We start from the raw sequence: 17,489 nt of genomic DNA on the forward strand, positions 1-17,489 counted from the left end.
CACTTTCATCAAGAGGCTCTTTAGTTCTTTGCTTTCGGCCATAGGGGTGGTGTCATCTGCATACCTGATATTTCTTCCCACAATCTTGATTCCAACTTGTGCTTCATCCAGCCTGGCATTTCACATGATGTACTCTGCATATAAGTTGAATAAGCAGGGTGACAAAATACAGCCCTGTCATATTCCATTCCCAATTTTGAACCAGTCCGTTGTTCCATGTGCAGTTGTAACTGTTGCTTCTTGACCTGCATACAGGTTTCTGAGAAGGCAGGTCAGGTGGTCTGGTATTCCCATCTCTTTAAGAATTTTCCAGTTTGTTGTGATTCACACAGTTAAAGGCTTTAGCATAGTTAATGAAGCAGAAGTAGTCGCTTTTCTGGGATTCTCTAGCTTTTTCTATGATTCAACAGATGTCATAATTTGATCTCTGGTTCCTCTCCCTTTTCCAAATCCAGCTTGTACACCTGGAATTTCTAGGTTCGCATACTGTTGAAGCCTAGGTTGAAGGATTCTGAGCAGTACTTTGCTAGCATGTATAACATCCCACCCAAAAGAAGCAAATTATTCATTCTTTTCAAGTGCACATAGAACAGTCTCCAGAACAGATCACATACTAGACTACAAAACAAGTCTCATGAAATTTAAGATTGAAACCATATCAAACATCTTTTCTGCCCACAATACTATGAAACTAGAAATGAATTACAAGAAAAAAACTGCAAAACCCACAAACACATGGAGGCTGAACAATATGCTACTCAACAAAAACAATAGGTGAAGAAATTGAAGAGGAAATTTATAAATACATGGAGACAAATGAAAACACAATGATCCAAAACCTATGCAAACAACAAAAGCAGTTCTAAGAGATGTTAATAACAATATAAGTCTACTTCAGGAAACAAGAAAAATCTCAAATAAGCCAAACTTACACATAAAGTAACTAGAAAAAAACACAAGCAAAACCTTAAGTTAGTAGAAGGAAAGAGACCATAAAGATCAGAGCAGAAATAAATGAAACAGAGACTAAATAACAACAGAATAATAGAAAAGACTGATGAAACTAAGAGCTGGTTCCTTGGCATGACATTTTTAATGTACTGAAAGAAAAAAATCATCATCCCTGAATTTTATGCCTTTCAAACATAAGGGTGAAATAAAGACTTCTTCAGATCAACAAAAGCTAAGAGAAATCACTGCCAGCAGATCTACACTACAAGAATATTAATGGAATTTCTTCAGGCATAAGGAATATGATACCAGATGGAAACTGAAACTACAATTACACAAAGGAATGAAAAACACAAGAAATGGAAATATGTGCTTAAATATAAAGAAACTCTTCTCAGTTTCAACCTCTTTAATTACTTAAAGCAAAGACAACAACAAAATCTCATAAAATTTATCATACATATACAAGAAAAATATATAACAACAGCACAAAGGATAAAAGGTAGAAATGAAATATACCATTAGTAAATTCTTACACTGAGAAGCAATAATGTATTAAAGATACTATTTATAAAGATGCATACTGTAAACCTAGAACAACCACTAACAAAATGAAACAAATTATATAGAGATAACATGGTATCATTAAAAATATTCTATTAATTGAAAAGAGCAAGAAAGGAGGAATAAAGAGCAGATGAGATACAGATAACAAAGAATAAGATGGCACACTTAATTTTAACTGTATCAATAATTATACTAAGGTAGCAGACTACGCACTGTAAATAAAAGACCAAGACTGCCAGACTGCATAAAAAAGCAAGACACAATTATATGCTATCTACAATAAACTCATTTCAAATATAATTATACAGATAGGTTAAAAAGGATGGAAAAGATATCCAATGAAAACAATAATCAAAAGAAGGCTGAAGTGACTATTAGTGGCTATATGTTAACATTAGAGAAAGACTTCAGAACAAAGAACATTACAAGAGAGAATGTTTAAGGGATCAATTCATCAAAACAACATAATAGCTTCATTACACATAAAAAATGGGTAGAACTGAAGATTATGCTTCAGGTAAACTCACTATAGACCAACCCTTACAGTGAACAACCACAAACTCTGGAAAAAAATACAAAAACCAATTACTTGAGGATTCTGAATAGTACCCTAAAATTGTAGACAGGCGTCAAAACATGAAGCAACTGACAAAAAGCTGGGGAGTTTCCTACTTTTGGGAGTTTTGCTTTCATAGTGGACATCAGTCACAAAGTAGCATAACTTAAGCAACTAAAACTCCAACAGACCTCTTTCTGGCTGGAGGAAAGAGAGACAGGTTCTGGGCAATCACAGATGCCACCAAAATGAGTGGAGAATCCCAAAGGAGAGAGAATCAGAGAAAAAGATGCCTTAACTCTGTGAACAAACATCACATACACCTCAGGCTGATTCCTCCCTAAATGATATACACGCCAGACAGACTCAAAAGCAGCACAGCAAAAATTTAAAGAACTGTAATGAGACTTGTACAACTCACAGAAGCTGACACAGCTTACTCAATTAACTGCCAGATAAAATAAACACACCAACATTCCTCAGAAGAATATCACAGAATCCAGAGCCTACACAATTGTAACATTCATAATACCCAGGACACAGTCCAAAATTACTCACTATACAAAGAACTCAGAAGATATAAGCCATTCTCAAGGAAAACTAACACACTAAACAGAGGACAAACTCAAAATGACATAAATATTAAAATGTTCAGACATATACTCAATGAATACAAAAATAAGAACACACATATATGTTCAACTGATTTTCAACAATAATGTCAAGACGTTTCAATGGGGAAAGAATGGTCTTTTCAACACAACTGCTGAAACAAGATGTCCACATGGCGGGGGTGGGGGGGGATAACCTTGACCCCTAGATCATACATATAAAACAGTTAACTCAAAATGGACCACAGACCTAAACATAAGAATAAAACTGGGATTTCTCTGGCAGTCCAGTGGTTAAAACTCCACACTTCTAATACAAGGGGTGTGGGTTTGATCCCTGGTCAGGGAACTAAGATCCTGCATGTCAAGCATGGAGCAGCCAAAAAAACACAACAAACAAGAAAACCAGGATCCAGCCACTTTGGAAAACAATTTGGCATTTCCTCAAATAGTTCATCATAAAAGTTGTCATATAATCCAGCGATTCTACGTACTCCTGAGTATTTCTTTCCAAGAAAAATGAAAACAGGTATCCACACAAAAACTTGTATACACATGCTCAATCCAGCATTATACATAAGCAGCAAAAAGCAGAAAAAAACCAAATGTCCATCAACTGAACAACAGGTAAGTTAAATGTGGTATATTCATAAAATGGAATGCCATTTGGTTGATACATGCTACAACATGGATAAACCTTGAAAACACATATGGCTCCATTTATATGAAACATCCAGAATGGGCAAATCTACTGAAATGGAAAGTAGATGCCTATGACTAGAGGGGATAGGAGGTTTGAAGAATGAAGGCTAAAGGGTACAAAGTTTCTTTTTGAGAGGATGAAAATGTTCTAAAATTGTGGTGATAGCTGCACAATGCTGAGCATACCAAGAACGACTGAACTGTGTACTTTAAATGGGTGAATTTATGATATGTGACTCAAACCTCAAAATAAAGTTATTGCAAAAACAGAAAGGTAAAACTATAAAACTTTCTTAAGAAAACATAAAAGATTTGCATCCTTGGGGCAGACAGATTTCTTAGAACACAAAAAAGTAACATCCATAACAGAAAGAAATTGACAAACTAGACTTCATCAAACTTTATAGGGCTTTTTTTTTTTTTTTTCCAAAGGCAGCTAAAAATAAAATAAAAAGGCAAGCCACAGACTGGGAAAAATATTTTACAAGGCATCTATCTGATAGAAGACATATACAGAACACATAAAGAACTCTTACACAAAATAACAAGACAAACAGCCCAATTTTTTAAATGAGCAAGAGTAGAACAGCTACCTCAACAATGAAGATATAAGAAAAGCCAGTGAGCACATGAAAATGCACTCACCATGAGTCATTAGGCAAATGCAAATTAAAATCAGAGGGAGCTACCATTATACTCAGAATGACCAGAATTTAAAAACTGAAAATACCAAGCGTTCAAGAGGTTATGGAGCAACTGGAACACTCCACTACAGATGAGAATACAAAAATAGTACAGCCTCTTTGAAAAACAGTTAATAAGGTTACTTACACTTAGCATTTGATCCTGCAATTGCATTTCTAGCTATCTATATACTCAAGGGAAATGAAAACATAACTCTACATAAAAACCTGTACGTTAATGTTATTTCACGGCAGCTTCAGCAATAATAGCCCAAACTGGAAACAACACAAATGGGCAACAACAAGTGGATGGATAAATAAATTGTAATAAATCCATCCAATGGAATCCTATCAGTAAAGGCAATAATCTATTGGTCTATGCAACCACACGCATCAATCTTAGAAGAACTACACTAAGCGAACAAACCTAGACATGGAAGATTATAGACCGTATGGTTTCACTTATTTTCAGTTCAGTTCAGTTCGGTTGCTCAGTTGTGTCCAACTCTTTGCGACCCCAGGAACCGCAGCATGCCAGGCCTCCCTGTCCCTCACCAACTCCCGGAGTTCACCCAAACCCATGTCCATTGTGTCAGTGATGCCATCCAACCATCTCATCCTCTGCCATCCCCTTCTCCTCCTGCCCTCAACCTTTCCCAGCATCAGGGTCTTTTCAAATGAGTCAGCTCTCTGCATCAGGTGGCCAAAGGACTAGAATTTCAGCTTCAACACCAGTCCCTCCAATGAACACCCAGGACTGATCTCCTTTACAATGGACTTGTTGGATCTCCTTGCAGTTCACGGGACTCTTAAGAGTCTTCTCCAACACCACAGTTCAAAAGCATCAATTCTTCTGCACTCAGCTTTATTTATAGCCCAACTCTCACATCCATACATGACTAATGGAAAAACCATAGCCTTGAATAGATGGACCTTTGTTGGCAAAGTAATGTCTCTGCTTTTTAATATGCTGTCTAGTCAGTCATAACTTTCCTGCCAAGGAGCAAGCGTCTTTTAATTTCATGGCTGCAATCACCATCCACAGTGATTCTGGAGCCCAGAAAAATAAAGTCAGCCACTATTTCCACTGTTTCTCCATCTATTTGCCATGAAGTGATGAGACCGGATGCCATGATCTTAGTTTTCTGAATGTTGAGCTTTAAGCCAACTTTTTCACTCTCTTCTTTCACTTTCATCAAAAGGCTCTTTAATTCTTCACTTTCTGCCATAAGAGTGGTGTCATCTGCATATCTGAGGTTGTTGATATTTCTCCCAGCAATCTTGATTCCAGTTTGTGCTTCCTCCAGCCCAGTGTTTCTCATGATGTACTCTGCATATCACAGTAATCCAAGTCTATGCCCCAAAGAGTAATGCTGAAGAAGCTGAAGTTGAACGGTTCTATGAAGACCTACAAGACCTGCTAGAACTAACACCCAAAAAAGATGTCCTTTTCATTATAGGGGACTGGAATGCAAAAGTAGGAAGTCAAGAAATACCTGGAGTAACAGGCAAATCTGGGCTTGGAGTACAGAATGAAGCAGGGCAAAGGCTAATAGAGTTCTGCCAAGAGAATGTACTGGTCATAGCAAACACTCTCTTCCAACAACACAGGAGAAGACTCTACACATGGACATCCCCAGATGGTCAACACTGAAATCAGATTGATTATATCCTTTGCAGCCAAAGATGGAGAAGCTCTATACAGTCAGCAAGAACAAGACCAGGAGTGGACTGTGGCTCAGACCATGAACTCCTTATTGCCAAATTCAGACTTAAATTGAAGAAAGTGGGGAAAACCACTAGACCATTCAGGTATGACCTAAATCAAATCCCTTACAACTCTACAGTGGAAGTGAGAAATAGATTTAAGGGACTAGATCTGATAGACAAGAGTGCCTGATGAACTATGGACAGAGGTTCGTGACATCATACATGAGACAGGGAGCAAGATCATCCCCATGAAAAAGAAATGCAAAACAGCAAAATGGCTCTCTGAGGAGGCCTTAAATAGCTGTGAAAAGAAGAGAAGCGAAAAGCAAAGGAGAAAAGGAAAGATATAAGCATCTGAATGCAGAGTTCCAACGAATAGCAAGGAGAGATAAGAAAGCCTTCCTCAGCGATCAATGCAAAGAAACAGAGGAAAACAATAGAATGGGAAAGACTAGAGATCTCTTCAAGAAAATTAGAGATACCCAGGGAACATTTCATGCAAAGACGGGCTCGATAAAGGACAGAAATGGTATGGACCTAACAGAAGCAGAAGATATTAAGAAGAGGTGGCAAGAATACACAGATGAACAGTACAAAAAAGATCTTCACAACCCAGATCATCAGGAAGGTGTGATCACTCACACTCACCTAGAGCCGGACATCCTGGAATGTGAAGTCAAGTGGGCCTTAGGAAGCATCACTACGAACAAAGCTAGTGGAGACGATGGAATTCCCGTTGAGCTATTTCAAATCCTGAAAGATGATGCTGTGAAAGTGCTGCACTCAATATGCCAGCAAATTTGGAAAACTCAGCAGTGGCCACAGGACTGGAAAAGGTCCGTTTTCATTCCAATCCCAAAGAAAGGCAATGCCAAAGAATGCTCAAACTACCACACAATTGCACTCATCTCTCATGCTAGTAAAGTAATGTTCAAAATTCTCCAAGCTAGGCTTCACCAATATGTGAACCATGAACTTCCAGATGTTCAAGCTGGTTTTAGAAAAGGCAGAGGAACCAGAGATCAAATTGCCAACATCCGCTGGATCACGGAAAAAGCAAGAGAGTTCCAGAAAAACATCTATTTCTACTTTATTGACTATGCCAATGCCTTTGACTGTGTGGATCACAATAAACTGTGGAAAATTCTGAAAGAGATGGGAATACCAGACCACCTGACCTGCCTCTTGAGAAACCTGTATACAGGTCAGGAAGCAACAATTAGAACTGGACATGGGAAAAAAAAAAACTGGACATGGAACAACAGACTGGTTCAAAATAGGAAAAGGAGTACGTCAAGGCTGTATATTGTCACCCTGCTTATTCATTTAGTTTACATTAAAGAAAAGACAAAATACAGTGACAGAAAGGTGATCAGTGGTTGATAAAAGCAGTGGGAAGGAGTGAAGATGACTGCAAAGGGGTGTGAGGCAACTTTCTGGGACAACGAAAATGTTCTATATTGACTGTAGTGATTATAAAAATATGTACATTAATTAAAACTCACGAAACTGGACATTTAACAGTGATTAATGTTAATCCAAGAATATTATGCTTAATGAAGTTGATTTTTAAAAAAGGACAATTAGTAGTTTCATTCCTTTTCTAAGTCTACAGAGGTTCTCAAAGTCTTAGGCAATTCCCCAAAGGTGCCAACATCCTATGTGATCCATTTTTAGAACCTGACCTTGATTTCTACTTCTTACGTGTCTTATGATTAAAAGTACCTCTACGAAGGATCGTTAAGAGACTACTACGAGCAACTATGTGCCCATAAAATGGACAACCTAGAAGAAATGGACAAATTCTTAGACTAGTACAATCTCCCAAGACTGAACAGGGAAGAAATAGAAAATATGAACAGACCAATTACCAGTATCGAAATTAAATTAGGAATTTAAAAACTCCCAACAAACAAAAGTCCAAGACCAGATGGCTTAGAAGGTGAATTCTACCAAACATTTAGAGAGGAGTTAACAGCTATCCTTCTGAAACCATTCTGAAAAATTGCAGGGGAAGGAACACATCTGAACTCACTCTATGAGGCCACTATCACCCTGATACTAAAACCAAAAAAAGATATCACACACACACACACACACACAAAATTACAGGCAGATATAAAAATCCTCAACAAAATACTAGCAAACCGACTCCAACGATACTGTAAAAGGATAAGCCATGACCAAGTGGGATTCATTCCAGGGATGCAAGGATTTTTCAATATTCACAAATAAATCAATGTGATATACCACATTAACAAACTAAAGAATAAAAACGACAGAAAAAGCTTCTGATAAAATTCAACATCCGTTTATGATAAAAACTCTTCAGAAAGTGGGCACAGACAGAACATACTTCTACATAATAAAACCATATATCACAAATCCACAGCTAACATCATACTCAACAGTGAAAGGCTGAAAGAAAGTATTTCCTATAAGATCAGGAATAAGACAAGGATACCCACCCTTGTCACTTTTATTCAACAGTTTTAGAAGCCCTAGCCAAAAGCAATCAGAGACAAAAAGAAATAAAAGGAATTCAAACTGGAGAAGAAGTATTCAGTTCGCTCGCTCAGTCATTTTCAACTCTTTGCGACCCCACAGACTGCAGCACACCAGACTTCCCTGTCCATCACCAACTCCCGGAGCTTACTCAAACTCATTTCCATTGAGTCAGTGATGTCGTCCAACCATCTCATCCTCTGTTGCCCCCTTCTCCTCCCGCCTTCAATCTTTCCCAGCATCAGGGTCTTTTCCAATGAGTCAGTCCTTCACATCAGGTGGCCAAAGGATTGGAGTTTCAACATCAGTCCTTCCAATGAATATACAGGACTAATTTCCTTTTCGATTGACTGGTTTGATCTCCTTGCAGACCAAGAGAATCTCAAGAGTCTACTCCAACACCACAGTTCAAAAGCATCAATTCTTCAGCACTCAGCTTTCTTTATAGTCCAAATCTCACATCCATACATGACTGCTGAAAAAACCATAGCTTTGACTAGACAGACCTTTGTTGGTTAAGTAATATCTCTGATTTTTAATATGCTGTCTAGGTTGGTCATAGCTTTTCTTCCAAGGAGCAAGCATCTTTTAATTTCATGGCTGCAGTCACCATCTGCAGTGATTTCGCAGCCCAACAAAATAAAGTCTGTCATTGTTTCCATTGTTTCCCCATCTATTTGCCATGAAGTGATGGGACCAGTTGCCATGATCTTAGTTTTCTGAATGGTGAGTTTTAAGACAACTTTTTCAGTCTCCTCTTTCATTTTTATCAAGAGGCTCTTTAGTCCTTTGCTTTCTGCCATAAGGGTGGTGTCATCTGCATATCTGAGGTTATTGATATTTCTCCCGGGAATCTTGACTCCAGCTTGTGCTTCATCCAGCCCAGCATTTCGAATGAGGTACTCTGCATTATAAGTTAAATAAGCAGAGTGACAATATACAGGTTTGACATATTCCTTTCCTGATTTGGAACCAGTCTATTGTTCTATGTCCAGTTCTAACTGTTGCTTCTTGACCTGCATACAGATTTCTCAGGAGGCAGGTAAGGAGGTCTGGTATTCCCATCTCTTGAAGAATTTTCCAGTTTGTTGTGATCCACAAAGTGAAAGGCTTTGGGGTAGTCAATAAAGCAGAAGTAGATGTTTTTCTGGAACTCTCTTGTTTTGTCGATGATCCAATGGATGCTGGCAATTTGATCTCTGGTTCCTCTGCCTTTTCTAAATCCAGCTTGAACACCTGGAAGTTCACGGTTCACGTACTGTTGAAGCCTGGCTTGGAGAATTTTGAGCATTACTCTGCTAGCATATTAGGAAGTATTAGGTTGGTGCAAACATAATTGAGGTTTCAAACTGTGAATTTTATAGCATTATAACTAGGCTCAAACACATCTTTACTAATCAAAATAGAAACCATTACAATCAACACATTTTTGCCAATGAGAAATGTTTGTTTATTCCTGTAATGTAAAAATCCATGCCTCCCAGTTCAACAAACTCTTGAAAGCCGTTTTCTGCCTCCTGCTGGTTGTGGAAGCATTTTCTGCATAAAAGTTGTTGAGATGCTTGAAGTAGCAGCATTCGGTTGTCGAGAGGTCAAGTGAACATGGTGGATGAGGCAAAACTTCCTAGCCCAATTCATTCAATTTCTGAAGTGTTGGTTGTGCAATGGGCAGTCAGGCATTGTCATGGAGGACAACTGGGCCCTTTCTTTTGACCAACACCAGCTGTTGGCATTGCAGTTTTCAGTGCATCTCATTGATCTGTTGAGCAGACTTTACAGATGTAATGGTTTCACTGGGATTCAGAAAGTTGGAGTGGATCAGATGGGCAGCAGACCACCAAACAGTGACCATGACCTTTTTTTTGGTGCAAGTCTGGCTTTGGGAAGTACTTTGGAGCATCTTCGAAATCCAACTACAGAGCTGGTTGTCACCTACAGTCATATAAAATCCATTTTTCATCTCAAGTCACAAGTCGATTGAGAAATGGTTCACTGTTGTTGCATAGAATAAGAGAAGATGATACTTCAAAATGATTTTTTTGATTTTCAGTCAGCTCATGAGGTACCCATTTATTGAACTTCTTCACCTTCTCAATTTGCTTCAAATGCTGGCTAACTATAGAATGGCCAATGCTGAGTTCTTCAGCAACTTCTCATGTAGTTGGAAGAGGATCAGCTCTGATGTCACTTTCAGTTGGTCACTGTCAACTTCCCACGGCCAGCCAATACGCTCCTCATCTTCAAGGCTCTCGCCCCCAGTGAACACTTGTTGAAGCAACACTGCACTGAAAGTTTATTAGCAGTTTCTGGGCCAAATGTGTCGTTGATGTTACAAGTCGTCTCTGCTGCTTTATGACCCATTTTGAACTCAAATAAGAAAATCGCTTGAATTTGCTTTTTGTCTAACATCATTTCCATAGTCTGAAATAAATATAAAATACACAGCTAATAATAAGTCATCAGAAAAACAATACAGCAAGAAATGCACATTAACATGATGGACAACATGACCACATTTCTTTAAGAATGTATTCCAATATCAAGCAGTAAAGTTCAACAATGAGTAACTGCAATTACTGTTTCATCAACTTAATAGAACTGTCACAGTTTGCAGATGACATGATGCTATACACAGAAAATCCTAAAGATTCTATCAGAAAACTACTAGGGCTCATCAATGAATTAAGTAAAGTTGCTGGATACAAAATTAACACAGAGAAATCTGTTGCATTTCTATACACTAACAATGAAATAATAAATGCTGGAGAGGGTGTGGAGAAAAAGAAACCTTCCTATACCATTCATTAGTGGGAATGTAAATTGGTGCAGCCACTATGGAAAACAGTATGGAGGTTTCTTAAAAAATTAAAAATAGAGTTATTACAGGACTCAGAAACCCCACACCTGGGCATATATCTGGAGAAAACTCTAATTTGAAAAGATACACGCATATCAATGTTCACAGCAGCACTATTCACAACAGCCAAGACACAGAAGCAACCTAAATATCCACTGACAAATGGATAAAAAAGACATAGAACATTTATAGAATGGAATATTATTCAGCCATAAAAAGAATGAAATAATGCTATTAGGGCTTCCCAGGCAGCACTAGTGGTAAAAACCCTGCCTGTCAATGCAGGAGACACATAAGAGAAGGAGGTTCAATCCCTGAGTCAGGAAGATCCCCTGGAGGAGGGCATGGCAACCCACTCCAGTGTCCTTGCCTGGGAAATCCCATGGACAGAGGCACCTGGCAGGCTATAGTCCATAGAATCACAAAGAGTCAGACACGACTGAACCAATTTAGCACGCAGTACACATGGATGGACCTACAGATTATCATACTAAACAAAGTAAGTCAGACAGAAAAAAACAAATATATGATACCACTTATATGTGGAAATTTGAAAAAATGATACAAATGTATTTATTTACAAAAGAGAAACAGGCTCACAGACACAGAAAACAGTTACCAAAGGGGATAGTGGGATGGCAGGGGGTGGGGGTGGGGCAGAGATAAATCAGGAGTTTGGGATTAACATAGATACACTGCTGCATATAAAATAAACAAGGGCCTACTATACAGCACAGGGAACCAGATTCAGTTATCTTTTAATAACCTATAATGGAAAAGAATCTGACAAATAATAGACAGAGGGTTGGTCAAAAAGTTCATTTGAGTTTTTCCATAAAATGTCGCAGAAAAACCAGAATGAACTTTTGGCCAACCTGATATATATGTATATGTATAATTGAATCACACCTGAAATTAACACAACACTGTAAATTAACTATACTTCAATTTAAAAAACGGTTAAAGACAAAAGGTATATCACCTCTGTAAAACAAAACTCTAAATTTTGTGTGTATGGCTCTGAGAATACATACACCAGACTGACATAAAATTCTAGTAGCTCATTCCTATACAGGGGACAAATCTGTTTCAGAGACTGCAACTTTAAAGAGCTTTAAATACATGTAGTCTGTTTGCCAATATCTAACAGAACATAATGTATTTTTCACAAAGATTAGCGAATTTCTCATTGTACCATTACTCCCAGACTAATCAAAGGTAAATAAAGAATACTGCAACCAAGGGAAAAATTAAGTAGATTGGGCGATCACTGCAATTAGGTTTTGAAGAACAAAGGCATTTAAGAAAGGGGCTAGCACATATCATCCAAATTCAAGATGGGCTTTCCTGCATATCTACAACAGCAAGAAATTGGAAATGTATAAAGTAGCCCATGTGAATTGCATTCAGAATATAATGAGGACCTTGGAGAAAACCTGAATTAACCATTCACACAGATATCTCCAAAGAAAATGAAAAAGAACAAGACATGAAAGGGGTATAGGGCACTCGTAGGTTCTAACATGGACAAACTATATTACCCAAATGCTTTAGAAGATACCACACTTTAAAATTAATCTTGCTCTATAGCTCTACAGAGTCAACAGTGAGACACTAGGAGATATGACAACCAATAAAAGAACAAACAAACGTACACATGATTACAATAGGCCCGAATGGAAACTTAAAACTGTCTAGAAATACTTAAGCAGAAATAGGACTCTTCTTCATTACTGCAGTTCACCCCTGCAATAAACCAGGGTCAGTGTCTTTTATTTATGTGTAAACCCACATTCCTTGTAGGCAGACTGACCTAGGTTGCAGTCATGTATCCCAGTGCGCTAATATATATCATACATTATAAGATTGGGAGAAACAAAAGCTAAGTGTTTGAGGATCGAGTTGGGCTGACACTCACCACAAATTTCTCACCATTCTGCTCCACATGTTTGTATGTGGGGACCGATATGGGCACTGCTTGCTTTTCTGTGTAATCATAAAATGATTGTCCCAACGAGTCGTCACTGGGATCTAGATTATCTGCCTCATGAGGAGGTACCGATAACACTGTCAAGATCAATTCCTTCTCGCCTGCTCGGATCAGGTCCACCACCTGCTTGTGTGTCGCCCCCTCAACATTCACGCCGTTCCTAAGGGGAAAAAGGGAAAAAGACAATCCCATAAACCAGAAGGGTCCAAACACCTTAGAGCTCCACCCTCCTGCCCCCACTCCAGTGTCATGAAGTATGAACTAGAAAAGAAGAAGGATCAGTTTGGTTCCAGAAAAGCTGTTTATGTTTTTACAAATCATAATGTGAAAAAGTGTGTGTGAACTTAAGGCAGGGGGGAAAAATGGTAACATCTGAGAAGACCTACTCTTCCTCTATACTTGAACTTCAGCCTTAGGAAAACACACAGGAAGGAAGGTGAAGCTGAAGAGGAAACAAAGCTTTTAAAGCCAAAGCGTCCAATTTCCTCATCCTAACTAAGCATGTATACAATACAATAAAGTGACTTTTAACAATCCTGTCATTTGAACTGTTCTGTGTCCTTTATAAACCTCCTGGAACTGGGAATTTCATTAAAAGAAAAATTTTACAAAATGTGCTTCCTTAATTTGTAAAGACTCAAAAAGTGTGACTGACTTAAGATAGTTATCTGGCATTTGTATCTGATTTCTCCCCATATATTCAAGTCAGACAACTTCATTTTTCCTTATATCAAGTTTCATTACCTTGGGAATTAAATGATCATATCCTCATACACACTAGTTTCTTCTATCACTCAGTTTTAAGAAAAGCAAGGAGATAACATCTCTAAAATTTTATTATCTAACCCAACATCCTTTGTTCTCTCCCAATCACTTCAATTAGTCTCTTTTAGGAGTCTATCTACTTTTTTTCTGTTCTGTGCTGTCTCAGCCCTGTGTAATCAGTTCAAACTAAAAAATGTACAGTTAAGGTTACATAGTAAATCAACCTACGCATTCTCCTTCCTGTTCCACTGTGTATATAAAGGCTAAAACTAGGAAAAGTACAAGGTTTGGAAGAACAATAATTTTGTCAAGAAAGATGCTGAGTCTCACAAAACTCACTCAGCAAACTGAGCTACGTTCCCAGAATGCTGACCCAGCCTGCTATCTCAGCAAAAACCACTAGGCAGCTAGCTGACCTGGAGGCTCCCTCCATGGCTATCCCCAGAGGGTGAGGGAATACACACCTGGCCTTTAGTCAATGGGACAAGAGCTTATTTACCCTTTAAACGTCTTCAGTCCTGTTCCAAACCATTAGGGTTTTTCCTTCTTGAAAATGATGCTAAGCTTAGTAACAAGCCTTCCACCAACTTTTCAATCACTAGAATTCTCTGTCAGCATATGGTATCTGAAATATCCATTTATATAAACAGAACAGGCAGGAGATCATCCAGCCAAGCCTCCTTCCTTATTTCAGGTCTAACAATCTAGCCAGTAAATTCAGCACTCTTGACGTTTCACAACCTAAAATCTAACTTACACACATACACACACACACACATATAAATAGAGCAATTTTACAACTGGCTAGCTATAGAAGAAAATCAGCCCCCGATGGAAATTTCAGCTTTTAAAGTTCAGATCAGGTCAGACCAGTGACCAGAAGAAGCAGTCAGTTCTTTAACCACAAAGCAGGATGATAAAATAGAAAATGGGCTTTGGAATGAGACCTACATGGGCTTAAATCCTGGCCCTGCCAGAATTGATCTTAATCAAGTCATTTAATCTTTCTTACCATTGCTTTCCACATCTATAAAATGGAGACAATAAGTCCCTAACAGATCACTGTAAAGATTAACATTACATGTAATGTAACATGTAACTTGCTAAGATCAATGCCTGAACACTCACATTAGAAGGTATATTAAGGAAAGAAGTACTATGTAGCTATGTGTTATGAACAGATTTTGGTTAAAGAAGAAATGGACAACTAAATTTGGGGACTGGTAAAGGATTTCATCTAAATCTTTGATCTAATTAGCAGTTCTGGGAAAATGTTTTGATGGTAGAAGAAATAAAATTGAAAAAGTAAAAGTTAAAAAATCAACATAGAAAATTTGATCTAGCCCTAGGAATCAGCTTAACTTACAAATATCCTTAAGTTTAAAAAAAAAGTGAAAAACTAACACTTCAGAGACTGAAGAAAACACCTTATATACTAAAAATGTGATTTTTATGTGAATACAATCAACTTTATGAGATGAGCTCTTGTGAAAAAAGTTAAGAAGCAATGCTCCACTCTTATTTTTCAGCTCCCTAATTCTTACCCTTCAAAGGATTCCTAATCTGGGGTACTCTGTTGATAGGCTTGTGGTGGCGGCAGAGGAAAATCAGTGAACCCCTACAGAAATTGTATGCAAAATTGTATTTGGCTACATATATGCATTTTTTTTTTTTTCAGGGAAGAGGGCTAACAGCTTTCATCCGCTTCAAAAAGGAGTATGTAATCTCAGAAAGGTTAAGAACTACTGCTTTCAATACACACCTCCACTCATTCAGTTTTCAAGTTAGAATACATTGCTCCTATGGGCCCCTCACAGAAATAAACCCTGAAAATCAGCAGAGAAACAGGTGAGGCTTACTCTTAAGAGCAGCCATCAAGCAAAGAAATTTGCTTGGGTTTCACTTCTTTAACAGTAAGACCACACTTCAAATTGGCTATCATCCCAAATCCCTCTTTAAAAAAAAAAAAACAGGAAAGAATTACCAGTGTCATATTCTAAACACACTTGGTAATACTTATCTGGTTCAATTACAGAAGGAATACTATACATTCGACAATTTAATACAAGCTGGAAACTTCTTCAGAGAATGAAATGGGTCAGTAAAAACCCCAGGATGTCGGATTTCAAAAAGAGTCCTCCATCCTCAAGAATTAAGAGGCCTTCATACTCATAAAAATATTTATGATACCCCCTTTCTACAGGAATGCTACTATATCAGGCACATATTAGGTGTGGCCCAGTCTAATCAATTCTGAAGACATAAATGAATGTAAAATATAAATTCTGCAATAAAGGGAACTTGCAGCACTATAGACTTCTGGTTCAAAGTGTGGGTTTTGGAGTTAAGAGAGACTTCAGTTTAAATACCAATTGTTCCATTTAACAGATGAGACATTAGGTAAATAATTCAATCTCAATCTTATTTAACTTCAATTTCTTAACCCAAATGGGTCTAATAATACCCTCAGCTAACAGAGCTGCTCTAAGACCTCAAATGAGATAAAGCTCTAGAATACAGTAGTCACTCAACAAATGGTAGTTACTCATGTGATATTAATTATATCAGCTGGACAAGCAGGTTGGTAGTATTTGGGGCTCCTGATGATACAAACCCTTTCTACGAACAATTTCCCTTGCTTTTGTCTATGTAACATAATCTAGTTGCCATTCATTTGAAAATAAATGACTGAACTCTCAGCCAGTGATAATAATAGGAATCACAAGATAATCAACTTCAAAAGTGAACTACCACATCAGAGAACCATTAAATCCTACACCACACAAAAGTAACTAACCATCCAGTAGGTTCTACCCATCAATGCTTCTTCCACAAAGAAAGGCTTAAACACATCATCAAAATTTTTCAACAGATACATGATTAAACAAATACAGCGAAATGTTAATTACAGAATCCAGATGGTAGGTAAAACAGGTATTCACGTGCAATTCTTCACGTTTTCCGTATTTTTGAAATTTTTCGTAATACATTGTGGAGGGGAAAAAGGCTTCTTTCCAAGCCTCCAAAAAATCCACAACTAAGGCCCATTTTTTTTCCCTTTAGGCAATTAGATGATATCCAATTAATTTGTGCCTTCAACATTTTAAAGATACACTTTGATAATTTTAATAAAATGCCCCTCAATTTTTACATAAGACCAAAATTTGGCCCTATCAAGAGGCCTTTAACTAGCTAGTAAGAGTGACTTCAAGCCTTCCCTGGTGGTTCAGATAGTAAAGAATCTGCCTGCAATGCAGGAGACCTGGGTTCAATCCCTGGGTCTGCAAGATCCACCAGAGAAGGGAACAGCAACCCACCGCAGTATTCTTGCCTACAGCATTCCATGGACAGAGGAGCCTGGTGGACTACAGCCCATGGGGTCACAAAGTCAGACATGAATGAGCAACTAATACTTTCACTTCTCAAAGTTAGCCAGCTGGGGAAACTGCAAAACTAATATAAATACTCCCAAAAAGCAAGAAAAAAAATGCTCTAAATAGTCAGGATTTGTATACAGTTTATGAAGGAACCTATATATCATGAAAGTAGGTATGGATGGAGATATGACAGAGTCAATCACTACATGTGGCAC

The 17,489-nt window shown here is 37.9% G+C and overlaps 1 protein-coding gene across 2 annotated transcripts in view; it reads right to left on the reverse strand.

Annotated features, from left to right (window-relative positions):
* Positions 1 to 17,489, reverse strand: part of SNX27 (sorting nexin 27) — an 80,862-nt gene that overhangs the window by 41,098 nt on the left and 22,275 nt on the right. For both annotated transcript variants that reach the window (XM_006055127.4, XM_006055126.3), the window contains exon 2: positions 13,061 to 13,292. In XM_006055127.4, the coding sequence (XP_006055189.1) occupies positions 13,061 to 13,292 (232 nt within the window). The remainder of the gene's footprint in view (positions 1 to 13,060; positions 13,293 to 17,489) is intronic.

Source organism: Bubalus bubalis, chromosome 6 (genome assembly GCF_019923935.1).
Source record: "Bubalus bubalis isolate 160015118507 breed Murrah chromosome 6, NDDB_SH_1, whole genome shotgun sequence".
NCBI classification, from domain to species: Eukaryota; Metazoa; Chordata; class Mammalia; order Artiodactyla; family Bovidae; genus Bubalus; species Bubalus bubalis.